The sequence below is a fragment of the Poecilia reticulata genome, linkage group LG8 (genome assembly GCF_000633615.1).
Source record: "Poecilia reticulata strain Guanapo linkage group LG8, Guppy_female_1.0+MT, whole genome shotgun sequence".
Taxonomy (NCBI): domain Eukaryota; kingdom Metazoa; phylum Chordata; class Actinopteri; order Cyprinodontiformes; family Poeciliidae; genus Poecilia; species Poecilia reticulata.
In genome coordinates, this window is record NC_024338.1 from 22823816 (window position 1) to 22847514 (window position 23699).

Here is a 23699-nt window from a genome sequence, read left to right on the forward strand (position 1 = left end):
ACTTTGCAACTATGTGCTACTTTGTGTTGGACTTTGACATCAACAGTTTTGTTTATTTTGAGGTGAAATGCGGAAAGTAGGAATACTTTTCATTACTGCTAAACCTCTGGGGTTACAAAACTTGGGTTTTAGTTGTGTGAGTTTATAATCCGTAAACACACCCTATAGGAATAAAAACAACAGACAAATGGGTCTGACGTTGGCATGCAAATACATGTTTTGTTGCGTCACGAGTCAACTCGTGGAACCTGGAGCGTCTGGAAATTCAACTTTGCTCCACAATGACCAACGTAAATGTTTACCGTTACAAGTTAGCCTTTATGCAAGTTTGCATAAAAAGGGACAACAAATTTATTGCTTTTTGATGCTACATCTTAATGCCTTCCTGATCCTGTGCTTATACTGAATTAAACGGGCAAACTTGAATGCCCAATATAAGCTAATATTTGTCCAAGCAGTCTTTTGCAATGCCAACATTGTGCGCAGTGATTTTGAGATATATTGTGCAGCTCCAAGCAAAAGTATTTGGTGGATTTTAAGTAGCAGTTATGCTTTCAGTCAACAGTCTGAAAGGCGTTTCAGCCTGCAGTGTCAAGAATGTCCACAAGAGGGCAGAAGTGGATAGAAATTCCGAGGGCTCCGATCATTTCCTTCACTATACTTGTCAACACCCAGCTTACATATGCAAAAAGGAAGTTTCCCCCTAGTCTTCTCTCTTGATTACTTGAGTGGCTCTCTCTTCTTCCCCATCTATTGATTCCTGTGACTTGTTATCTTTTTTTAAAAAAACAAAACCAAACGAAACCCAGTGAGGTTGCATTTTTTGTCATGGTGGAAGAGCATTCCAGGGTGACCTCACCTCTCCCCCACCCTCATCCCCACCCTGACATCTCTCTCTTCACACCTGATCTGGACCAACCTGCATCAGACTCGTACAGATTGGGATCAGTTTTTGTCTCAAAGCAGATGAAAGAATGTGACAAAAAAAAACAAAAAAACTCAGGGTTTATCAGCTAGCAAGAAAAACAAATACTTTACACTTACAGGTGACAAAAATGTACACATTGGTAATTGTTAGAAAACAACAATACCTTATAAAAGTGAGGACAATTCAAGATCGCTGCAACTACAAGTTTTCTACCAACATAACAGCCACCCACTTGGACACTTCGCTGAACATAAACCAGCGTTTTATAATCTAATCTACGGTTAGAGATATTTTCCCACACGAGTCTGTTCGGTAATCAGGCTCTCTGTGTGCTGCAGCAGAGGTTTGAGACTGAAAAAGGATTGAAGTATGACGATGAATGAACAAGCAAGTCAGATGATGACATGGCTGTGGGAAAAAACTGAAGGAGGAATGAACGGAAGAGATGGAAGAAAGGTATCGGGTTCGTCGGAGTGAAATTCCAAAATAACTTCCAGCCAGTGACAGAAATTTGTGGGCCACAAAAACATTTGTGCCCTGCACTGTAAGTCTGCTGATAACACAATCAAAACCAAATTGAGAAAAAGGTTCTTTTCATACTATGGAATGATGTACACTGAATGTAAAAGTGTCGGAAAATGTGTGAAACACTTAAATCGGCAGCATGCTGCTACAGCCAGCAGTCAGGTATATGTTTACATGGCTTGTAAGAGATCATAAAGACTCATTTGATCCTGTCGCACTGCAAATGCATTTACATCCGTCCAGCTGAGAAAAACTAAAAAGCTTTGGCAGACGGAAAACCACAGCTTTGCCTGCGACTTTGCATACGATGCAAATGAAAGGTCATTTGGAAAGAAGTGAATGTGCTGAAACTGGAAATGACTGTCAAAGAGCCATTGATCTGATGTTTTTATTATTATTATTATTTTTTAAATGGATCTGGACTAGTCACTACGATGTTTCAAATGGTATTTTGAAAATCAATTTCTGTGAAAAATACAGTTAAAATAACAGGAATGAACAGGAAATGGACTGAAACTGAACAAGATGCATCATGGTGGTCCAGTGCTTTCTGTTCTTGGTAACCAAAACAGAAAAGGGCCAAAATGTATTTTTCTTTTGCTATTCGCTTACAATGAATAAGTAAACTATCCAAAGGATAAATTGCCTTAATTATCCTCTCTTGTCCATCTCAATTGATGTTTCAGAGGTGACCTAATTATCACACAAAGTCCACCTGTGTGTAATGCAATCCAACAATAGACCCAGCTGTTTGGTGACGGTTGTCCAGAGAACAAACACCATCTTTAGGAACAAGGAACCAAATCAAACGCATCAGTTCTGCTGATTCCGTAATGTGGGAACCTAAATTATGGCAAGCGAAGCAGCATAAAGAGACGCTGGAGGAGCTGCAAAGATCCGAGAATCAGTCAAGAGGACCACTCGGACATGCACTCTTAAAATCCAGCCCCTATGGAAGAATGGCAAGAAGAAAGCTATTGCTGAAATAAAGTCCAGTTTGCAGTGTGGAGGGGATAGAAGCTCATGACACCAAACCTTTTTAGCCTACATGGTAAACCAACAACCTGAGCATGTCATCGTCACACCAAAGCACTAATGTTGAAAGGGTGGTTTTCTTTTATCATCATATATAAAATATAGATTTTTACCTTTTTTTCCACTTCACAAAAAAAAAACTATTTTGTGCTGGTCTATTACATAAAATTCCCCCGCCCCAAAAAAACATTTTAATTTGTGGTTGTAAAGTGACAAAATGAACAATTCCAGGTGCATTATTATCATTATTATTATTTGCAAGGCACTGTTGCTTTCCCCTTTCCCTTTTTGCTTCTTTTTTTTTTACCAGAACAGGCTAATCTACATGCAGACAGATGATTACAGTAACTGACATCAGATCTTCTTGGTTCTTCTTCCTTGTAATTTTCCTCAAAAAAACAGATTCTAACATGAACAATTGTAGTAATGCAACTTGAGGGAGGTGGGGATTTTTTTGTTTTTAAATCGCTCACTGTAAAGTGAAGGTGCCAACTTCCTGAAATATGACAAATTTCCTTTAACACCTGCAGTAAAAAAGCAGTTATCACACAGATTAAGTGAGAATAAAAAAAAATCTCAGAAATTAAACAATAAATATGCACCCTGTGCAAGTTGAAAAATATTTGAACAGTTTACGACTTACTGAATCCCAATACTGGACTGTGTGTCGCCATGCTACACTGAGTATATCTGTGTGTGTTCGTGTTTCCTGGACAGACACACAAAGCTCATCTGACACCACCTACACACACATACAAGTACCTTCATCACCAGTCAAGATAAGGTTGTGCAGCTGAGGGTACTGTAGCCACGATGCTGCAGATATCAGGTGAGACATAAACTTCACAAAGCAAACTGGGCCAGCACAGGAGAAAGCTTTGGCAGAACACAGCAGATTAGATTGTTCTGTACACGGTATCATTCTCAAAACAGCTTTTTTTTTTTTCTCTCTTTTTTTTTAAAACTCTTGGCTTAACTGGGCGAGACTCGACATTTCAAAGGACTCCGGTAAGAGCTGCGAAAATGTCAGAGAAATGGCCACTGACCAAGTCTCCCGCCTGCTGACTCACCACGTTCTGATCAGAGGAGGTGGAGGACGCTGCCGAGGGCGTGGGGGAGTGCTGGCGGTTATTTGTAGCGACGCCGACGGTGGACAAGGGTTTGCTCCTGATGTTGTAGTAGTCTGTCGGGGGAAGCACCATGGTGGCCTCGTCCGTCTCCGTGTCTTGGTGGTGGAGGTTGACCACGCTCCTGCTGCGGAGAGGGGCAGTGGTCTCACTATGGAGAAACAGGCGGAGGAGGAGAGAAGATAATTTTTTTACCAAGTGGCTCCAAAATGCGTTTTAAGTTTCCATTAAAAGGGATAAAATTAAAATGGTAACTAGTCAGAAGTGTCAATAGAATCATGAAGTACATGGGTTTTGGATACACGAGTATCATAGTATCATATTCATGATGACAATCGGCTAGTATATAAAAGTTCTGATTGTAACCAATGCCTGGCCAACTAGCAACACATGTGAATAAGTTGCTCAGTCAAGGATTAACTGCCCAACTTTCTTTCTTTCTCACTTTCTTTTATCAGTTTTCCCAGAATGCAACTTTAAACAAACAAGAATCAAAAGTTGAGCAACAGGTGAGAACCCACAGGATTAGAAAGGTTATAACTTCAATAGGAGTACCTAGAGGAAATGCAGCCAACAATACAGCTGGCTGCAACATGAAACCTACTGGTATGTGTGTGCGTGTGTGTGTGTGTGTGTGTGTGTGTGTGCTGGCTGGAATGCAGAGTCCCCTTACCTGTTATTATTCACGAGCTGCTCATTGATAGCGCGGCAGTAAGATGAAGGGAACCAGCCCCTCCTGAAACACAGAAACAAGGAAGGCGACTCAGAAATGTATAATGTCTGTCTTGTCTACAGTCTCAGTTACACCTAAAGGTCACTCAGAGCCATTGTTGAGGAACTTCCTCTATTGTCAATTTAAACCAAAGACACAGAGATCAAAGAAGTACTTGGATAAATTATTGTACTCTTTCGACAAACCAAGACCGTTTGTAAAGAACTAGATGTATTTTCCACAGGTTTAATAAGTCAATTCTTAAAAACTTACTGATGACTCTAAAAAGATTAGCGTAGCTTTAACAAAACTCTGAATTAACCCAAGTATTTGAATGTTATAAGCAATGTGACCCAAAGCTAGTCTGTTTGTGATTGTTCTACAATGGTGCAAGGTTGTGTTTAATCAGCAGGTGAATTAGCCTCTCCCTTACTGTGGATGTAGGTTAATATTTAAGTGTAAGGTTTTGAGAACAGGCATTTTCTTTGTGTGTCAAACATATTCTCTGTTGTTGAGTCATACTCATGAATAAATGCTAGTGTTTACTCATGGTCTGGTGTACATAAAAAGTAAAACAAATAAATAAAACATTCACTTCCTTGACATGTGTTGCTACTAGCAACTAAACAAGTTCAGAAACACATCTTACAGTTTCAAATGGAGACAAATAAGCACAATACTATTGGTACCACTCTGATGATTAGAACGTGTTTTTAATCCTATTTTAGAGGCAGAAAACCCATATATATCGGAAACATAAAACATAAACAACATTCAATCTACAAAGAGATAACTCTGAAACGGTTTCAGACACACACAAAAAGGCTGAGGAGTCACACAGCTCTAAAATAGAAGGGGATTATTACCAAGTATGGAAGACAAAGTGTCAAACTGCACAGCGTGATTGCCCTGAAAGACTACTCTTATCTTGGGGGGAGGGGGCTGGCAAAAAAAGGGGAAAATTAGTGTGTTTGCAAAACACAAAAGTGATGGAGTGAGCACTCTTACTTTCTAAAGAAATTCTATGTAGGAAAAGTGGGTGTGTTTCATGAAAGTAAATGAGAGAAAACATTTTTGCCCCATCATTGTAAAACGGATGGAATATTGGCTTCAATGGAGGTAAAACCCTGACACTGTTGGTTGAGCTCACAACAAACTATTATTATTATTGTAACCAGGTGAAAAATGGGTACATGTCAAATTTATTTTGTAAACCACGTTTTGCTTTTATTTCACAGACTGGTTGTAATTCTCGTTTTTGTCAGTATGTGGTGCTGTTGTTACAGAGAGCTCCAAAATGACCGGAAGTAGAAAAAACCTCCTGTTTATGTACTGTGGCAGTAACTGGTAAAACGGAAGAGGAGGACATTTTTTGAGCTGAGACCTGTTGGAGAAGACGACTTTATGGCCACATTAGTGAAGAATCCATATGTTCGAGGTGCCACTGCCGTTTGTTATATGCCGTTGTTAGATTTCAGCTTTTATGTGAAGCTGCGTTGCTACTCTGTTGAGTGCTAACAGCGTTGTTAGCCCGCCATTTCACTGAAGCTAAGGCTTTCTACTGATGAAATACGGATCATTCATTTCTCCTTATATTGAACCTCATTGTTTTCATTTTTTTGCAACTCAGAGGAAAAAGTGTTTTTTTGGAAATAAAGAACCCCTTTTATTTGAAGCTCCGTGTGCTCCATTATTAATCCCGGCTTTATTATTGTTATTATTAAGATTCCCCAATCTATTTTGTGGTCAGGCATCAATGAGCTAAATGTGGCTATGTGTATCTGCCGGAAGTTTTCTAATTAATCTAACATTCCTCAATCCATTAGCAGCACTAGCATGTCTGAATGATTTTAGCCATCTCCAGATCAGCTGGTGGAAAACATTTGTCAGAAATGGTTTATTCTGAAAAAGAAGCAGCCAACCACCTCCTGTGAGGCATGACACCCATCTCGACAAACATGATGAGAGACAACATTCAGGCCTTTGTGCGCTTTGGTTGAACCTCTCCAGCAGCAACCAGAACAACGTTTTCTTTGAGGCAGCAGCCTCACGTTTGACAGCAAGTCTGGAAGGATTGTTTTTTCTCAGGTCATTTCCCATGATAGGAAATGAGATCAAGCCTAATGAATGATTAAAATTCAAATACGCTTTTCTGGAATTCAGAACCAATCTTTGTTTAAGAGTCAGAGGTCTGGAGGGAGAGCAGGCTTTGTTGTTGATTTTCTGTGTGGGCAAACAGGTGGTGTTCTGAACTTCTTCCTCAGCCTCACACACACACACCTTCTGCTGTACATCCCACCCTCGGGCCTAGCTTTACCTTATCCCCTCATCTGTCAAGTTTTACAGATGAACCAGCAAAGACAAGTCCACAAAACCATGTCAGGAAATAAACATGGTCAGAATAACAACAAGACGACAGGCGAACTGAGGGCGGATCGTGTCCAGGCAACTCTGAAGACGGGTGGGAAAAACACGCAACAATCACTCAGGATTATTTTATAAACTACCTTTCATCATGAGGAACATAACCACAAGTTCACCTGAAAGATTTTCTTTATGTGCATTCAAATTTTGAAAGTTGAACAACAGTAATGTGATCCCGCTTATCTGCACGCAAAAACACAAACAAACCCAGATCTGATTACTGAGGATGGATTCTGATACTTGGCGTGGCTTTGCTTGGTTTTCTTTTACGCAAATCGGTTAGGATGCAGATTAGAACCAGATATGAATATGGGCCACATTAAAGGGTGGAGGAACATGGAGGAATTTTCCTGCCATAATCCAGGAGCACACATTTTCAGTCCGAAAGCAGGATTTCATGTCTTTTGTTCTCAAAACTTTTAATGCTTTTGCTTGCATTTTTATTTTGAAAGTATGACTTCATATTTTTCTTCTGAAAACTTGTAATGATTGTACTCAATCAAACCTCTCCTCGGACTCACACTTAGCCTCTGCTCGGAGCAAATCTCTGCTTGCAAAACTCTCTGCTTGCTTGGTTATTAAAAGTTTTGAGAACAAAAGACAGGAAATAGTGCTTTCAGACTGAAAATGTGTGCTCTTGGATTATGGCAGAAAAACTCCATATTCCTTTAGAGGAACAAGAGGAGTGGCTCATCATGACACAGTGAGAGAGAGGTGCCTCATCATGCCTCATGATGACACATCCTCAAAAAGGCAAGTGGTCACGAGCACAAGACTAAATCAGGAGCTTCGCTTGCTAATCTCTTCTTTTAGTGGTATGAGCTCTTCTTCAACGCCCATGAGAGTAGTAATTGCCATTACCTTATGGTTATTAAAATTAACAGGAAGACTTTAAATGTAACCTTAGAAGCTGGTGTTGGGAGCTAATAAAATCCTTGGAAACAGTACAGGATGTTCCTGGGTGAGTCACACCCTTTCAGTTTTTGGATACACCAAAACAGTTTGGCAACTCACATCAACCAAATGGACAATAGCATGCAGTCAACACTCACTTTCCATTCTTTTCCATTTCGCCGTACATCCAACCGTCCCTCTCGTCTGGGATGAGCAGGATAATGATGTCTCCCTCATCAAAGCTGAGCAGCGTGCTGTTGTTGCCAGCAGTGTGGGGGAAGATGGTGCGCACCCGAGGCCTCCTCGCCATGCTGTTGAGGCCCGTGGCGACGGACACAGACCTGGCGAGATTGTTCTCGTCGCCGTTTTCATGGTCTGATTGGGGAGAAAAGGAAGAGAATAGTGAGAAATGGAGAAGACACACAAATATAACAAGAAAAAAAACAGCTTATATTTGCTTTTAGAGGTGTGTATGTTCAGCAGGTGTTGATAATTAGCACTCAATACAGCACACGGCTGTTGAAATAGTTTTTAGTAATTTTTCAGGTGTCTAATCTTAAAACACTTGTTAAACTCAGATTTGATAAACTACTTAAAAGTTAAAGTCCAGTGAATCAACTCTAATAGTTATTACTTCAACAAAAAAAAGCTGAGTTACACACATGCAGCCATGTTAACAAGGGATATATAATATTTGTAAAAGTAGAAAGCTTGTAAAACAGAAAACAAGTGGGGAAAAAAAAAAAACTAAAATAGTCGCTCTAGGGAAATTACAGCATCTATATTGAAAAGTAATAAAAAAAATACACACAGACATTTTTACATTAAAAGCTGTATTACCTATGCTGTTTTTGGTGGGAGTATGAGCAGTCACACTGTTTGTGTTGCTGTCCTGGTGGTTGAACATATTAGCCAGAGGGCTGGTTTGAGCCTTCAGAGGAGGAGCCGGGGGAACAGGCGCACTCTGCCACAGGAGAACCAACCACATCATCAACATCACATCTGAAGTCAGGAAACAACTTTTACTTTCCAAGTGCAACAAATTAAAATGACCCCAACGCTGAACTAGAAAGTCACAGCTGCAACAGAATAGTTGAAAAATAAAACACTAAACTAAGTTTAATTTCAGGCAGAACTAATACTCGATTCAGCTACATTGAGAAATTAACAAAACAACACATTGTTACAAAATGCTGTTTGGAATGATAGTTTTGCATTCTGGCAATGGCATTTGAACATTATATCCAATGTTTACACAGCTCTTCAAGATGCAAGGTTATTGGTTCTAATTCTATTTATATAAAATTGTTATTGTTTTCCATCTATGACTCCCACAAAAGTCGAGGGAAAAAAAGTAAAGTGTTATGAATAAAAATATTCAGCAAATGCAAAATGAAGAAAATTAATCAAATATGGAGTGTTTCACTGTAATGGATATATCTGATAAATAAAATTAATGACAAGCATTAGATACATTATTCTCAAACTGCAACACATAATTGAATATGTATTAATCATTCAATTATCTATTAGCTCAGTATTTACCCGAGTATGTAATAATCTTCTGCATAGGAATATGATTTTATTTATTTTTTGTATCTGTTAGCTAATAAAGTCAGTAAGCAAGGCTAACGCTGCTGTAGTCAGGGTTATTGGGCTGCAGGTGGGTTTATGCAAAGACCTATTTGGAGGGCACTGTAGCAACAGAAATACAAATTAAGTAAGCATTGAAATAATATGCTTGTTTTTAGGATGTAATGAATTATTTTATTCATCAATATCACCAATGGCATCGACACGGTTCCAATTTGAAGTGAAATTTTGACTACCAACCAGAAGCACCCAGGTCCTTTATCCTGCCTACATGACAAAGAAAGCGTCGGCTAAAATGGCTGCATAATCTCAGTCATCTGCTGCTAGAGCACAATTATTCAGTTTCATAAAAAAATGTGTTTTTACACAACACATAATGGCATTTATATCACTTCATCTACCATTATGTACACCCACACATGGTGAAATCACTTCACTGAGAGGTGTAATTATATTTTTCCAATTCTGCACTGATGAGATATTGTTTTACTGTCCTGCACAGAGATTCAAACATTCGGATCTCATTCCTGTCCTGTCGTACCACGCTGTGTCTCGACGGGGTGGGAGAAGGCATCGGTGCAATGGCGACTGGCTTGCGCAGTTCATCAATCATGGATACGACGCCGTCCGGCATGTTGGTGGCATCGTTGCACTGGTCCTGCCAGCTGCTCAGCTTTGTTGACAGCAAGTCTCTGGTCTGTCCATGAGCCACGCAAAGGAGGAGAAAACATCTTTTAAAAACTCCACAACTTCACCTTGCAAGCGTTTGTCACATTTGTGACTTTATTGCAAAACCACAGACTTGGAATTGTGCGTTTTACCTTCTCATGATAGGAAGCAAAGTGATAGGTTAGCAAGCAGTGTTTGTCAACAAGAAAACAAAAGCGTCTCTTCTCCTCCAGCAGAGCCTCCTTGCAGCCATCTGCGAGGAACAACTGCATCTCCGTCTGTCGAGCTGTCAGGGCTTCCAGGATCTGACAACGAGCAAACAAATATGAAAGGAGACTCAATATTGTTCCAGTTGCTTTAAACATGCATGAATCTGCATGCTGAGAGGAACAGGTTTGACTGTCGTTCAGAGCCGTCAGTACATGTATTATATGATTGGACATTCAAAGTATAAGTATTGTTGAAATATCTGAGTTTTGATAATGATATAATTCAATATTTTAGAAGAACAGAGGAAAGGTTTCTGCTCAATAATAATAAAAAAGAAACGACTGAATAGGTGGACTAGCACAAATGGGTCATTTTTGAACCCGTTTGTGCATGAGAGGGGTAGAGATACAAGAGAATTTCTATTGAAAAAAGAAAACTTACAATATTTGTGTAAGGTGATCAAAAACAAAGCGAGTGAAGAACACCTGGAATACTGACTGAATACTGACAGGTTGTGCATCAAAGAGTTAAGCACAGCTTCTATTAGGTACACTCTCTTATCTTGCCTTGCACATGGTCTACAGCCACCAAAACCTTCTCGCTGTTGATGCATACACAAACATAACAAGGATGTGTTGCATGCAACCAGCATGGCTCTTTTCTTAAAATCCTAATCTCTCTCATGCAGGGGAACAGGTATTGTTAGTTTATCGTTTCCTGTATTGTCAGACTCTGCTGAAAGTAGTATTTAGAGGAAAGATAGAGCGGCAGCATGAAGGGAGGACAGGACAAATCTCATGAACAGAGGGGACAGTGTTATCTTCACTGACAGACAGGGATCAAAAAAAGGTCAGTGGGGTCCCTGAAAGGATTTGGTTTGTGCATGCAAGCGATGGCAAACCCAGCAAGCTCATTTTGTGATATTACCTGTTGGATTATTTGGTTTTTAACAACATAGACGCAATCAAGTTCCAGTAGAATACTTTGTTTTGCTGATATAGTGAACAAGTATTAGGGAACGGCACTGAAAGGAAGACAAGTTGTACCCAGAGTGATTTTGTACCTCCAGAGAGAACTCCAATCAGAACTTCTCAGTTCTTCTCAAAAAGAGTAAAATAATAACACAACCAAATAAAACTCTGGCTGGACCTGGCTCTGTTAAGATTGTTCCCGATTCCTTGGCTCTGACACTTTGGAGATCCAAATCTCATCAAACTGGCTGGAAGTGGCACACCTGTAACGGCTGCTGACACTGAGGCGCACACCCCTGCTCCTTTCAAGTTGCAGAACAGCAGTCATCTGCTAATTCCTTTAAAGCTGAGGGATGATGTTTACTTGAAGGGTGAGGCAGTCCACGACCTCTTTCGTTTCTACTGTGTCAAACCCAAACAGGAATAATCAGCTGACGGAAACATGAACCTTACAGTCAGTGTTTGACTCCTGGATCAGAATGCAGGATGCATTCTTACACAATGACTGCGTTGCGATATGTAAATGAGAGCAGGCCCTGTGTTAACAACCAATGTTTATTTTCATTAATGCGTTTTGGGAGGCTGCTGGAACACCATGTGGTATTTGTTTGGGGGAGTGTGACAATGATAGTGATGCAGCACAGGATTGTGTACGTATATTTTGGAAAAGAAGCATCCTTTTATTTTAAATGCTGCACAAATTTGTGCTGAACGTAAAAAAAGGCACAGCAATGACAAAACATGGAAAAATACAAGGTCCATAAATATGAATGAACATTACTATTTTAGTCTTAAATGATAACTCAAATGTGCAAACTTTTTTCAATTTACCCATTTACCCAAAATGTTGATGCAACCTTTCCCGTGGTTACTGAACAGCAAGATATTTTAGCTCACATTAAGATAGAAGTGTCGCTGTACTATAAACCTAAAAGTAAAGATGAAAAACTAGCCACACACAACTCATGTCCTCTAGTAAAAAGTGGCCATTTTGTTTACAAAACTAAAACAAATACTACATTAGAGCCGGTAGATGTCATCTTTGATCACATCTTCCTTTTCCACCAAATATCTGTGTGTCCAGTAACAGAGAGTCCTGCATGAATCAGTCCATTTAGTTCTCCCAGCATCTCTGTCGCTAACCAACGCAGGAAACAGGCTTCCGATTATGGCAACAAGTAGGCAAACAAACGGAGGCAAATATCAGCAGCAAACACAAATCTTTACAAATAAGACTATTATTAGAACAGCACAGAGCTTATTGATTTTGCATTTGAAGCCACGGTCGTCTCCAGATCACTTTTATAATTGCATGTTGCACAGCAGAGATGGACAGACAATAACGTTGCGATGTTGTGATTCTATGGCTGACCCAAGAATTTTTTAATTATTTATTCTCAACAATGAAGAAAGAGAATCCCATGAACCTGACAGTGTTGATCAGGTTCAACACTGTCATCATTTGTCATACATCTATTTTTCTAAAGAAATGACTGAGGAGGAACATAATTTAGAATATTGCAAATGGCCGAGTCAAAGTTAAGATCGCAATCTGATTGAAACTGGGTTTCAAGAGAGCGGTGCGAAAGACAAATGACTGCAACCTCATTTGACTCACGATACTGTAAAAGATTAAACTAAATTCCTCCACAAAGTGAAAGCCTGATAAAGACACTAACTTATTGTTGCCAAGGGGATTCTAATAATACAAATGTGAAATCAGATGCGTGTTTTTGTGCATCCAAGTTTAAATTCCAATAATCTAAGAATTTGTTAAAGGTAACTACTTACATTTGAAAGGCGCTGCACTGTTATGAACAGTATGAATAACTGCAAGTGGGCCCCACATTTTCTGCTAAATGGCTGTACGATATACTTCATGTGTATTACATAAGTAAAGGAAAAACAAACTCTGAAAAGAAAAAGTCCCTTCGACGTTTCTGTGACAGAATGCAATACCCGTCTCGATCAGTTTCAATTTTTACTACCGCATAAACTTGAGCCGTTTTGAAAAGGACTTCTTTCAGCTTTTTGATGTTTTTTTTCTCCCTCTTTACCATTATACTCCCCTGTGTCTTCTGTCTGATTGTTCACTTTGAAGACTTTTTAATGTCTTGTGAATCATCCAGTAAAATTTTACAGCTCTGACGTCCTGTCTGCCTTCTCGCCCATCGGGGGTTCTTCTTGCTGAGTCACCAAAATCCAACAAACCAGCTTTATATCAAACAGGTGAAAACAGCAGCGGGGAAACAAACTCACTCATGTCCTGGTGGGGAGGTGAAAACAAAAACAGAGAGATATTTGAGGGAGGAGATGAAAGAAAACAGGATGAGGGAAGAAGGATAAGTAAACAGAACAATGTACAGAAATGTCAAAGTAGTAATTGAAAGGCGAGCGGCGGAGGCTTCCTCATATTTTCTGAATGAAGTTGGCTTGGAAAAAAAAATTAGATGAAAGAAATAGGTAAATGCTGCAACTCTTTAATTAATATATACATTTAAAAACTTAAAAATTACTTAAATATTCACAACTCCTGCGACGTAAACGACTTTTAGCACGCCGTTTTAACTAAACGAGTCTTACACTTCAAGGACACTGAACTTAAAACAAGCAGCTGAGCCCATCCCTCTGCTAGCATGAGGTAGGGTGAACTGTGCTCACCAAATACACAAAACCCTTTAAGTACACAAAAAAATTACATTCACAAAAAGCCAGGCAAACAGGCTGCTTGACAAGATCAATGGAAAGCAGGTTATGTAGGATTTTGAGGCTGCTTTGTCGTCGGGGAAACCGGCTTTGAAATGAAACTTCTCGTTCGGCAGAGTCACTGAGAGGGTGTGGCAGCGCCGTGTTAAAACAACCTGCAATAATGATTTAACATGCCATAGGGAATGACTACAATGAGGTAAAACACTAACGGTAATAATGATTCAACCACTAAATTTTCTCTCCCCAAACTGGATCTAACACGTCATCATGCTCAGCAGAACACATCATTCTGGGGACAAAACACAAGCTAATCTGTTTTGCGCTACATGCAAGTAGTAAAACACTTTTAAGTTAGTATGTCAATACTAGTAGTATAATATGTAGCAAATAATATGCTATTCTATTCTGGATTATTTTTTATCTTTTCTTAGGTGTCCACAAATACAAGCTCATGATCACCAGACAAGCAAATGAATTGGTTTGGTGCTTTCGGCCAAGCCCATCAGCTATCTGAATACATAAAGCATATTGGAAAGAAAATCGGGCAGAAAAAAAAAAGTTCAATAGTAAGCAGTGATATTTTCATGCCTGACTGCACAGATCCAACACCATACACACCACTGTTAGAGTGCAGCTCAGGTTTCAAAGTTTGCAGAGCAGAGACTGCCTTTAGGTAATCTCTGTATGTTGACAATAAATATGAACATGACTCTGTGTGTGGGGGCTTTAAAGACACACCATGTGTCACATGACTGTGGGAGTTTTCGTGTCCGTCTCACCTCGCTTTCCTTGCTTTCGTATTTGTTGGCATTCTTGCCTTGGCTCTTCCTCCTCAGCTTTTTCAGGTCCGCCTGGGACTTCTCCAGAGAATCCTGCTTCATCTTGTGCTCCATCTGGTACCTCTTGAATGTGGCCTAAAGCAGAGAAATGACTCATGTGAATGAATGCTGGAACAGGAAACTAGTGATATTTTTTACAAAAATAAGAAATATTTTGCTTTTAAATATGAGTGGGCCAGTCTTAACCCTACAAAGTCAACACTTTAAGAGCTCTAAAGTACATGTTGTTCTATTCATATACTTATTACTTTGAATGAAATGCAAGAGATGGTGACATTTTCTGGTTCCTTTCCCCACATGTTGCTTTGAGCTTTCGGTCTCCTTTACCTGAGTGAACTAGAGCCCCTGCCAGATTCTCCAATTCTAGCAAAACCAAGTTAAACATTTAATTTGTGTAACAAACATTTCTCATGTGCTACTATCACTTCAAAGATATTCATTAAGGTTTAAAGGGCAGGTCTTCAAAGGTGATCCAGTCTCCTTCACATTCCCCAACTCAAACAAAAACGGTGTTAATGATTTGTGCTCTGTTTGTGCAGCAAAACATTTTACTTGTGCCACCATAATTTAGGATATATTAAAAGTATTAAAATTTGTTCATCTCCGTGAGTGGCTAAAACCTTTAGATGACCTTTAATCCTTTAAAACACTTCCAAATTCTGGTTGCATAAAAAAAAAAAAAAAAAAAAAAAAAAAAAAAAAACAAAAATAAAAAAAAAAAAAAAAAAAAAAAAAAAAAAAAAAAACTTTACGGCACAAATCAGAACAAATCATGGATGCTATTTTTGTTTAAGTCAGTTAAAAGTAAGGAGGCTGATTCTCCTTGTCACAGTCTACTTTTAAATTGTATTAGTATCTTTAAAATCACAGCAACACAAAGCTTTACTCTACAAATCAGCTCAAACCTACATAGTAATAATGGGATAACAATGAATCCCCAACAGTTTTCTCCGTATTGAAATGGGAGCTACATTTCATCATCCACAAAATCTCCACAAGAGTGCAAATTGTTGCTTCCTTAAAGTAGCACCGTTTCTAAATATAACATTTCCAACGAGCTACTAGCATGCCTATTGGGAGAATAATTCACCTGCTGGAAGCTTGCTACTGAGCCGACTAACCCCTTAAAGTTAATTAAATCAGCATCCTCCTTTTTAACCTCCCAATGTCAGACTATATTCTCCCAGGCCTACTTCCAGGCAAACAAGATTAAGTGTTAGAAAGCATTACAGTTTGACTTTGTTATACACACTGCTTATAGTAACCAACTTCCAGTACAAATTTGTTTCCCCAATTTCTAAAGTGTTCATTATAGTTGTTGTATTTTATTTTTTTTTCCTGCTTTCATTTAGCCAAACACTGGCCAGAATTAAGGTAGACCTGAATATTAACCCTTTCAGGCATGGATTATGATCCTTTGTGTCAGGAATTTTTTCCCTTTTTTTCCCTTTTTTTAAAAATTTTCTTAAGGCATAAAAAAAGGTAGGGAAAAAAAAAGTTTTTATTATTTGGAAATACAAATACAAAGTTGTTATTTGAAAGATACATCAGTAGCATTGTTCTTTAGGAGTTATCTGATGTCACAATATTTTTTTTACCTGCAAGAGTCGTCTACAGTAGAAGGGGGGACTGGGTCGGTTGGCGTGCTTTTTTGTCTGTCGGCCATATTGGATTTAACAAAAATAATTTCTTGCACTTGTAGCTGATGGTCAGTAGTTGATAGTGTGTTTTATGATGCATTAGTGTCCACTTCAGTGGTCTGTGTGCATTTATAACATAAAAATCCACAAGAAGCACAAGAAAATGGCTTTTAGGTGGCTGTCCACTGTAGTCACCACTATGCATGAAAGGGTTAAAAACTCCAGACTTCAAAATTGTAAAAATGTAGCTACAAACCTTTCCCATGGTTCAAATAACTTCATAGAAAGTCCTGGATTTTCACCATTTGTATACAATTTTGAATAGTGTCCCCTCCCCCACCTGTTGCTGCAAGTAAGTTAAGGTCAGCAGATAAATATCTAAGCCATGGCTGTGAGTTGAGAGAAAAGTTTGAAGCCAACAACAATAGCTAGCATGTCTGCTAATAAACAAACCACTACAGCCTAACCCTAGATAGCATATCAATATCAAACCAGAACTAGTCCATTTTTACCTTCCAAGTAAAAATATCAAATATTACAAAACAATGTATTAATTTTTTGGCAGATTTCAGATTTTTACCAAACATTTGGTTGGTTTCAAAAAGTATTTTTCTATGTTTTTAAAAAGTCACAATTTTAATGCAACGTAGTGCTTCCCCAAACATTTGCAACAAACTATAAGAGCTAGAGTGCCCTTTCGCGAGAATAAACAGCTTACTGTAGTTCTGCTGTCAAACAAAATAACCCGACTAATAAACCAGGTCACATCAGTTTATCAATTTCATTACTCATCGCTTTCAGCGAGGTTTCCAGCTTTTATTTTCAACAAATTGTTGGCATTTTGATGCCACATTAATATTTGCTCCTTGTTCTTATCAACTGGCTTCAAATATGTCAGCAGACATATTTTCTGCTGGATAAATGGAATCTCATTTGTCCTTTGTGTTGTGTTCCTGAGATAACCTACTTTGAATTAATTATTCTCCCTGCAGTCATAATTATAGCTAGGGATTGCTACATGTGATCAGATTATGGTGGCGCCTAAAACCCTGGCATCATTTATTAATCCTCTTCAGCTGCTCATCCTGTCCTTGATCTCCATTATCAGAAATTTGAAATTCCTCCCCTATTACATTATGTTTGTCTATCCTCCATTTTGTCACTATGCAAATCACAATAATATACTTCTACATAAAAGTGTGAAAGGCTGCAAGAAGGAACGAAGCCGCCTCAACGTTATGACTTGCACATATACACAGAAACTACTTACTGTCATGTATTTGACATCCATGTCAGTCTTCCTCTCCAGCTCTGCTATTACCTCCCTGTGGAACCTCTTAAACTTCATTTGAAGAGGAGGGGGGGGGGACAAAAAAAAGAAAGTTGATTATTGAGCTGACAGAAGCGTGAGGGACTGACTTTTCAACTTTGCTGTCAACAACAACAACAGAAAGTGCAGTCAATCTCAGAGAAAAATGGAAAGCGATCATTATGGAGTGCATTGGTGAGTGTCTGTGGGGGTGAGAGCCAAGTCCAAGGTTGTGCTTATGAATGAGTCAGAAACAAAGCGTGGGAATGCCCATAGTCCTCCATCACATCCTCCCCTTCTCTGCAGCTCTCATTTATCTGCAGGTGTCAATGCGTTCGTCGAAGCCTTGTTGCGATGTGGCGACAGCCAGCTCCGGGGGAAACATCATCATATGCATAACATGCAGCATCAAAGCACCAAGAAGGTTTTCTGTTAAACTGAGGCTTTAACTCGAAGCTGGAGTTTATCAAGAAGAAAACCCACCCACAGGTTCTGCTGGTAACACCGTCTCAGAGGACTGCATCGCATCTTTTCTGCCCTGAAGTTCATTTTTAATGAGATACACTCTCAAACCAGTGCAGTTTATTTCTTAAAGAAAAAACTATCATATGACAACATAAGAAAACAGGATGGTCTTGCTAATTAATATTTCCACAGTTCTTTAACATTATAAACGTCACCATCAATGCACAGCTACATAGCGTCCCATTTTTACATGTTTAAATTTTCCTGACGGTTTTCCCATATGGAGTCAGGAGATGTTGCCAACTAAAATCTGAAGTAACACATTACTTTGACAGAAACACACTTAGAAGCAGCATTACGTGCAAAACTCACATGTCTACATTACAGTCTTGGCTAGCTACATTCAAAAAACAAAAAAAACACGTTAGGCTGAAAAGGTTTTCTGTAATAAAAAATCTTGATAGAGGGTTGAAGATTCTAAATACAAGATACTTTAAAATTTTGTTCTTTTGGTAATTTGACTCGTATGAACACAGATTCACCTAAAAAAAAAAAAATCCTTTTGATATAGTCGGAATGTTTTGTTACTGTAACTCAATTCAGTGAGTGAAGAAGAAATATAAAGACGGGATATATTTCAGAATTTATTTGAATGATCATCACTTAAAACATAATTCAGTCTCAAAAGACTAAAATATTTTTTTCTTACAGGAGTCATTCCCATTATTTTTGTATCACAACATTTCTGTTCAATTCTTTTATTAGAAAGCACAGGGAGTATTCAGATGGATGAATGACAAATGCATAAACACAAAGACAAAGAGTTGTTGCGAAGGGATGTTTTGAAATGAATATGTATGTTAATAGGTCCAAGCAAGCTGAATCGCAATGATAAACTTACGGAAAAACACCAGGGGGGTGAATCAGCCATGACACATTCGGATATATCAGAGGGAAGCAGGGCATGTGCAGATGCAAGTTTAATGAATCTCCATGCAACAGCTACAGCTGATGTTTTTCCAGAGCTTGTTTAGACTTGCCCTTGTACTCAAAGAAAAAAAAAAAAAACAGCTCTCGTCGTCGTTAAATCACTTTACATCTCAGCTGCCCGTGCGGCTACTGGACATGTAGGTGGGGAAGGAGGCGATGTATTTTCTATTTATGGTTGTAGAAGAAAGAACTACCGGTCGAATGCGTCAGAAACAGCATGTTGCTGTGGAAATATACCGAGCAACAGGTTTACAGAGCGAGCGTGTCTGACAAAATGCTTTAGGGTTAGGTAACAATCACGGAGCGATCAAACAGCAGCTATTTAAACGGGTAATCTGTGGAACTTACATTTTCCTCCATCTCAAGTTGAGCCTTCCTGTGCACCTCGGAGATTTCTACCAGCACTGCACCTGCCAGACGAAAATAAATACATGGGTTAATGTCAGGAGGCTCGCTTTTCCTGCTTGCTTTTTTTAATTCGGTCCTTCCTGCTTTACAACCTAAAACTTCTTTAATCTCACTGTACAACGACAACAATGTACAGAATGTACTGTAAAGTGAAATGAGTAATTTGTAGTTATAAATAAATCTTATACCAATGAGTCCAAAAGTGTAAGGGGCTCATTATGTTTGACATCAAAGGAAAGGGATACCAGAAAAACTCAATCACCTGCTGGTAAGGTAATCTAAAACAGCTTTAATTAAAAAAAAAACACCAGCAAATTACCACCTTCTGTTGTTGCAAGTGATAATTCAAAGCGACTAAATCAGGATTGTGAGAAGAAAAAAATCTGAACACATTGAGTTCCTAATCTGAAATTGCAATTATTACACAATATTCAAGTATTAAATAATCATTGGGATTTTTATGAATCAATTTGTAAATTAATTGTAAACATATTGAGTAAAAATAAATAGAAAAATGAGATGTCTAATTTGTTAATTAGAGCTTTTTGGCTAAATAACATTTAAAATACAAACTAAAAAGACTGACATTGACCTAAGCCTTGCAACTGTTTACAAAAAATTAATATCACTTAAATTTTACAGTCTAAAAAAAAAAATCATGTTTAAAATGTAAAACCATTACATGTTTGCTGACTTTACACCAACAAATTTTTTGATGGTGCTTTTTGAGAGAGAGGACCTGGACAACTTTAAACACCTGGAGTAGTTCAAGACCCTCGGGTCTTCTGGTTCTGGTCTGCTCTGCATCCCCAGAACCAGAACCAAATGAGGAGAAGCAGCATTCAGCTTCTATGCACCACAAATTTGGAACAAACTTTCAGAAAACTGTAAAACAGCTGAAACCCTGAATGCCTTTAAATCTCGACTTAAAACCCACCTGTTTAGAGTTGCTTATGGAACATAAACAACAATTGGGGTTTGRATCCCAACCCAGGTTCAAGCGCTAGCAAGAAAAGGGGTGTGGGTTTAGAGTCTCCCCCATTGTTGTAAAGGGGTTTGGGGTGGAGACCCCCCCTGTTGTTTGAAAAGGGGTGCGGGTTGGAGTCCCCCCCCCCATTGTTGAAGAGAGGTGTGGGGTGCGGGTTGGAGTCCCCCCCTCTTTTTTTTTTTTTGATGAGGTACCCATAAGGGCAGAACTTCGACTCAGCAGGAAATTTTATGTTTTTTGATTGTTGATTCAATGTTGCATGATTCTGTGTTTTTGTGTTTAATGATGTAAAGCACTTTGAAATGCCTTGCTGCTGAAAGGGGCTATACAAATAAAATTTGATTGATTGAAGGCAGCCTTCCTGCTGATTTGCATCTGTTTTAACGATCCAGTCAGACCGCTTTGGTCCTGGGTAATGTGGCCAACAGATTTAGAAAGTCTTTATCCAAGAGTCATGAGTTTAGGTGTTTCTGCACAGCATGGGATTGCTGTAGGCATCACAACAAGGAGAATAGTGAATCAATAAAGCTAAAGCATATGCCGTAGTCTAGTTTTGGTGAAATTAAGCTAAATGTCAAGTATATTCAAGGGTTTATTTCTTTATGCCTCTAAAGGAAATCAAACAAGATTTATAACTACCACAAGACTATTTGGTTTACAAACTGCTGTACTAAACTATCCACACACAACAGACTGTTCCTTTTTTCTTGTGACGGCCACAAACTGGGAGGTAACTGAGGGATTTTACAGAACAGAACAAAGCAAGTGTATAAATGTTTAAAAGAAGAAAAAAATGTATTCATTTTAGGACTATTCATATAAAAACATCCAAAAACAGAGGAAAAGATTTTTTGAAAAGACATCCCAATTTACTTGTGTCCCACCAAATAAAATTCATGGTGATCAATTCCATTTGAAACCAGTACATTCTAATACTAAAATGAAAGTTTTGCATTTTTTCCACAGGCCTCTGTAGTTTGTTAGAAATAATTTGTGAAAAAAGTAGAATATAATACAAAAGAAACAGCTTTAGTAAAATCTGGAACAGCAGCAGCAGAAATAATAAAGGTTTAATGTGACCCTGATGAGAAAACAATGAAACACAGTTCTGAAGCTATAGTTTCTGATTTACAGTGAACAAAATGACCATTTCTCTATTTTTGGAAATCTAGATACATGTATTTCACTTTTACAATCCATTCCAAATTTCTTTTAAAAAAATCTAGACTAGATTATAGTAGATTAAATCTAGGTGATTATACCTGCACTTCAATGCCTAGTTTGACTTCTAAGATGAACCTAGTTGATGCATCTTCTGTCATGTTTACAGCCCAGAGGCAAAATAACTAAAAAGCCAAAAGAAAAAGTAACAAAAAATATTGGTTAGTAGGTCAAACATCAATGAGTTGGGGAAAAAAAACTACTTTTATATTATTTAATAAGTTATGGAGTCTGGAACCTCACACTGTTTTGGGGAAAATGTTTAATTAGATTGCAGAATTTTCAAAAATGAACAGAACATTTTCCTCACTGTATACTTCAGCAACAGTATGTAGATGTAAACATGGTGCAATACCTGGGTAGATATTTTTAAAAAGCCTTTGACAAAGAGACTGAGAGATCTAAAAAGAAATAAATTATTTTAAATGTGAACTAAATGACAGAAAACCCAGAAACAAATGCACAATCCTTGACAGTCACTGTATTTGCTGCTAGGTGAACAGATCACAATGAGCTGTAAATGCATCAGTATGTAAACAGTGCACTTCCTTTAGCTGTCAAACCACACCTACCCGCTCCACCTTCCCTTATGGTGGGACTGGCTGTCATAGTTCAGTCTGGTAGAAAAAAAAAAAAGATTTTAAAAGAACAGGAGCTGACAGGAATGCAAAGGCTGTGTTAAGATGTTAGGTGAAGGGAGAAAAAGAGTGTTAAAGCAGTGTATGTAGTGGGAATGAAAATTGTTAGGAAATGAGATGAGACAAATGTTGGAAAAGAACAGGAAAAGTCAATACCACATGACAGGTTTTGATTGCCTGAAAGCAAAACCAGCAATAAATCACTGCTAACGTCTGAATACACATGACATTAAAATTCTCCCAAAAAATGTGAGCAGGTGTGGTTTTGAGTCAAATACCAGACAAACAGGTTTTTATGCACAGCACGAGAGTCTGTTGTCTGTTGTCCAAGTGATGAGCCGGAAATGTAAGCAGTGATCTGCCGGGAGATGATTGAAATTACTCACGSCGTAGAAAAATGACTTGGTTTCAGCAACGTCACTGCCGGTGACWGCCTCGTTCCAGAGGGCCCCACTCATTTGTTTACTGTTGTCACGATCGGCACCAAACGTTGCCAGGAAACAGGTGTGCTCAAATCAGCGAGTTTGTGAGGGCGAAAAGTGTGTCATGATGACAAGGCGCCAAAAGCAACCCACCACCATTAGCTAACAAAAACATCGGAAAATACAGAGGGCGACAAACCCACACGGTTCAGACAGGTTTCCTGAAGGCTTGTTTGCCCAGACTGTAAAAACGGGGCTYGACTTTGCGGAGCAGTTTGATAAAAATCTAGTTTCTCATGAATGAAGTGAACGAGTTGTTTGTTCAATGGAGCAAAAGAATMCAAAATGTGTCAAAGTAATAATTCTTCCTCCCCGAGAGGGAATCTTTCCGTATGAGATCATCATTTTTAGCTAAACCAACAGGGCCCCATTTTTAAATACTGATAAAAATGACTACAAGRTAAATGTAACTGGTTCATTTTTAGCTTCTGCTTCCATGGGGAACATGTGAAGGAAGACCCAAAGAAACAAGTAATTCAAGTAAGACAGATGTGTGGAGATAATCCTAATTCAGGAAACTGCTGCAAGAAAACTCTGTTCACATCTACAAAATAGTAACCCTAAAAGTTTAAAACAAGACGAGGAGGACAGCAAGGAAGAAACATAAAATCATAATCTGTGAAGAAGCGGTCCTGTTTCACTTCYAGATGCAAAATCATAACAAAAAATAAAAATAAAATAAAACATTCTTTCATAACTTTGGGAAATCTTAAGCAGGGTTCTCCATTTTCAGTCACTGAACTGCGTCATTTTCCTACTTTAGTCACTGACATTATGCTACTGTAATGTAGGATTAGTCTAATGCTTTAGACACACCTTTACCAAGGGTACCAACGTGTGCAAACAGCACTGTAGCTGAAAATCCTTGCCAGAACGCTCTAGAAGGTAAAAACAATAACAAGTTTCCTTGGTTATAAATAAA

General features: G+C 38.6%; 1 protein-coding gene across 2 annotated transcripts in view; it reads right to left on the bottom strand.

Moving 5' to 3' along the window:
- baiap2l1b (BAR/IMD domain containing adaptor protein 2 like 1b) overlaps positions 1 to 23699 on the bottom strand; it is a 32597-nt gene that overhangs the window by 1420 nt on the left and 7478 nt on the right. Inside the window, exons 4-13 of one of the 2 annotated variants that reach the window (XR_534322.2) lie at positions 19389 to 19450; positions 17547 to 17618; positions 14577 to 14711; positions 10060 to 10212; positions 9780 to 9935; positions 8486 to 8609; positions 7804 to 8020; positions 4289 to 4351; positions 3559 to 3766; positions 3251 to 3304 (exon numbers count right to left, since the gene is read on the bottom strand). Coding sequence is in view for 1 of the 2 variants with exons in the window: in XM_008416827.2 (XP_008415049.1) it covers positions 3559 to 3766; positions 4289 to 4351; positions 7804 to 8020; positions 8486 to 8609; positions 9780 to 9935; positions 10060 to 10212; positions 14577 to 14711; positions 17547 to 17618; positions 19389 to 19450 (1190 nt within the window). In the remaining variant the exon portion in view is untranslated. The remainder of the gene's footprint in view (positions 1 to 3250; positions 3305 to 3558; positions 3767 to 4288; positions 4352 to 7803; positions 8021 to 8485; positions 8610 to 9779; positions 9936 to 10059; positions 10213 to 14576; positions 14712 to 17546; positions 17619 to 19388; positions 19451 to 23699) is intronic. The other variant, XM_008416827.2, reaches the window with a different exon arrangement.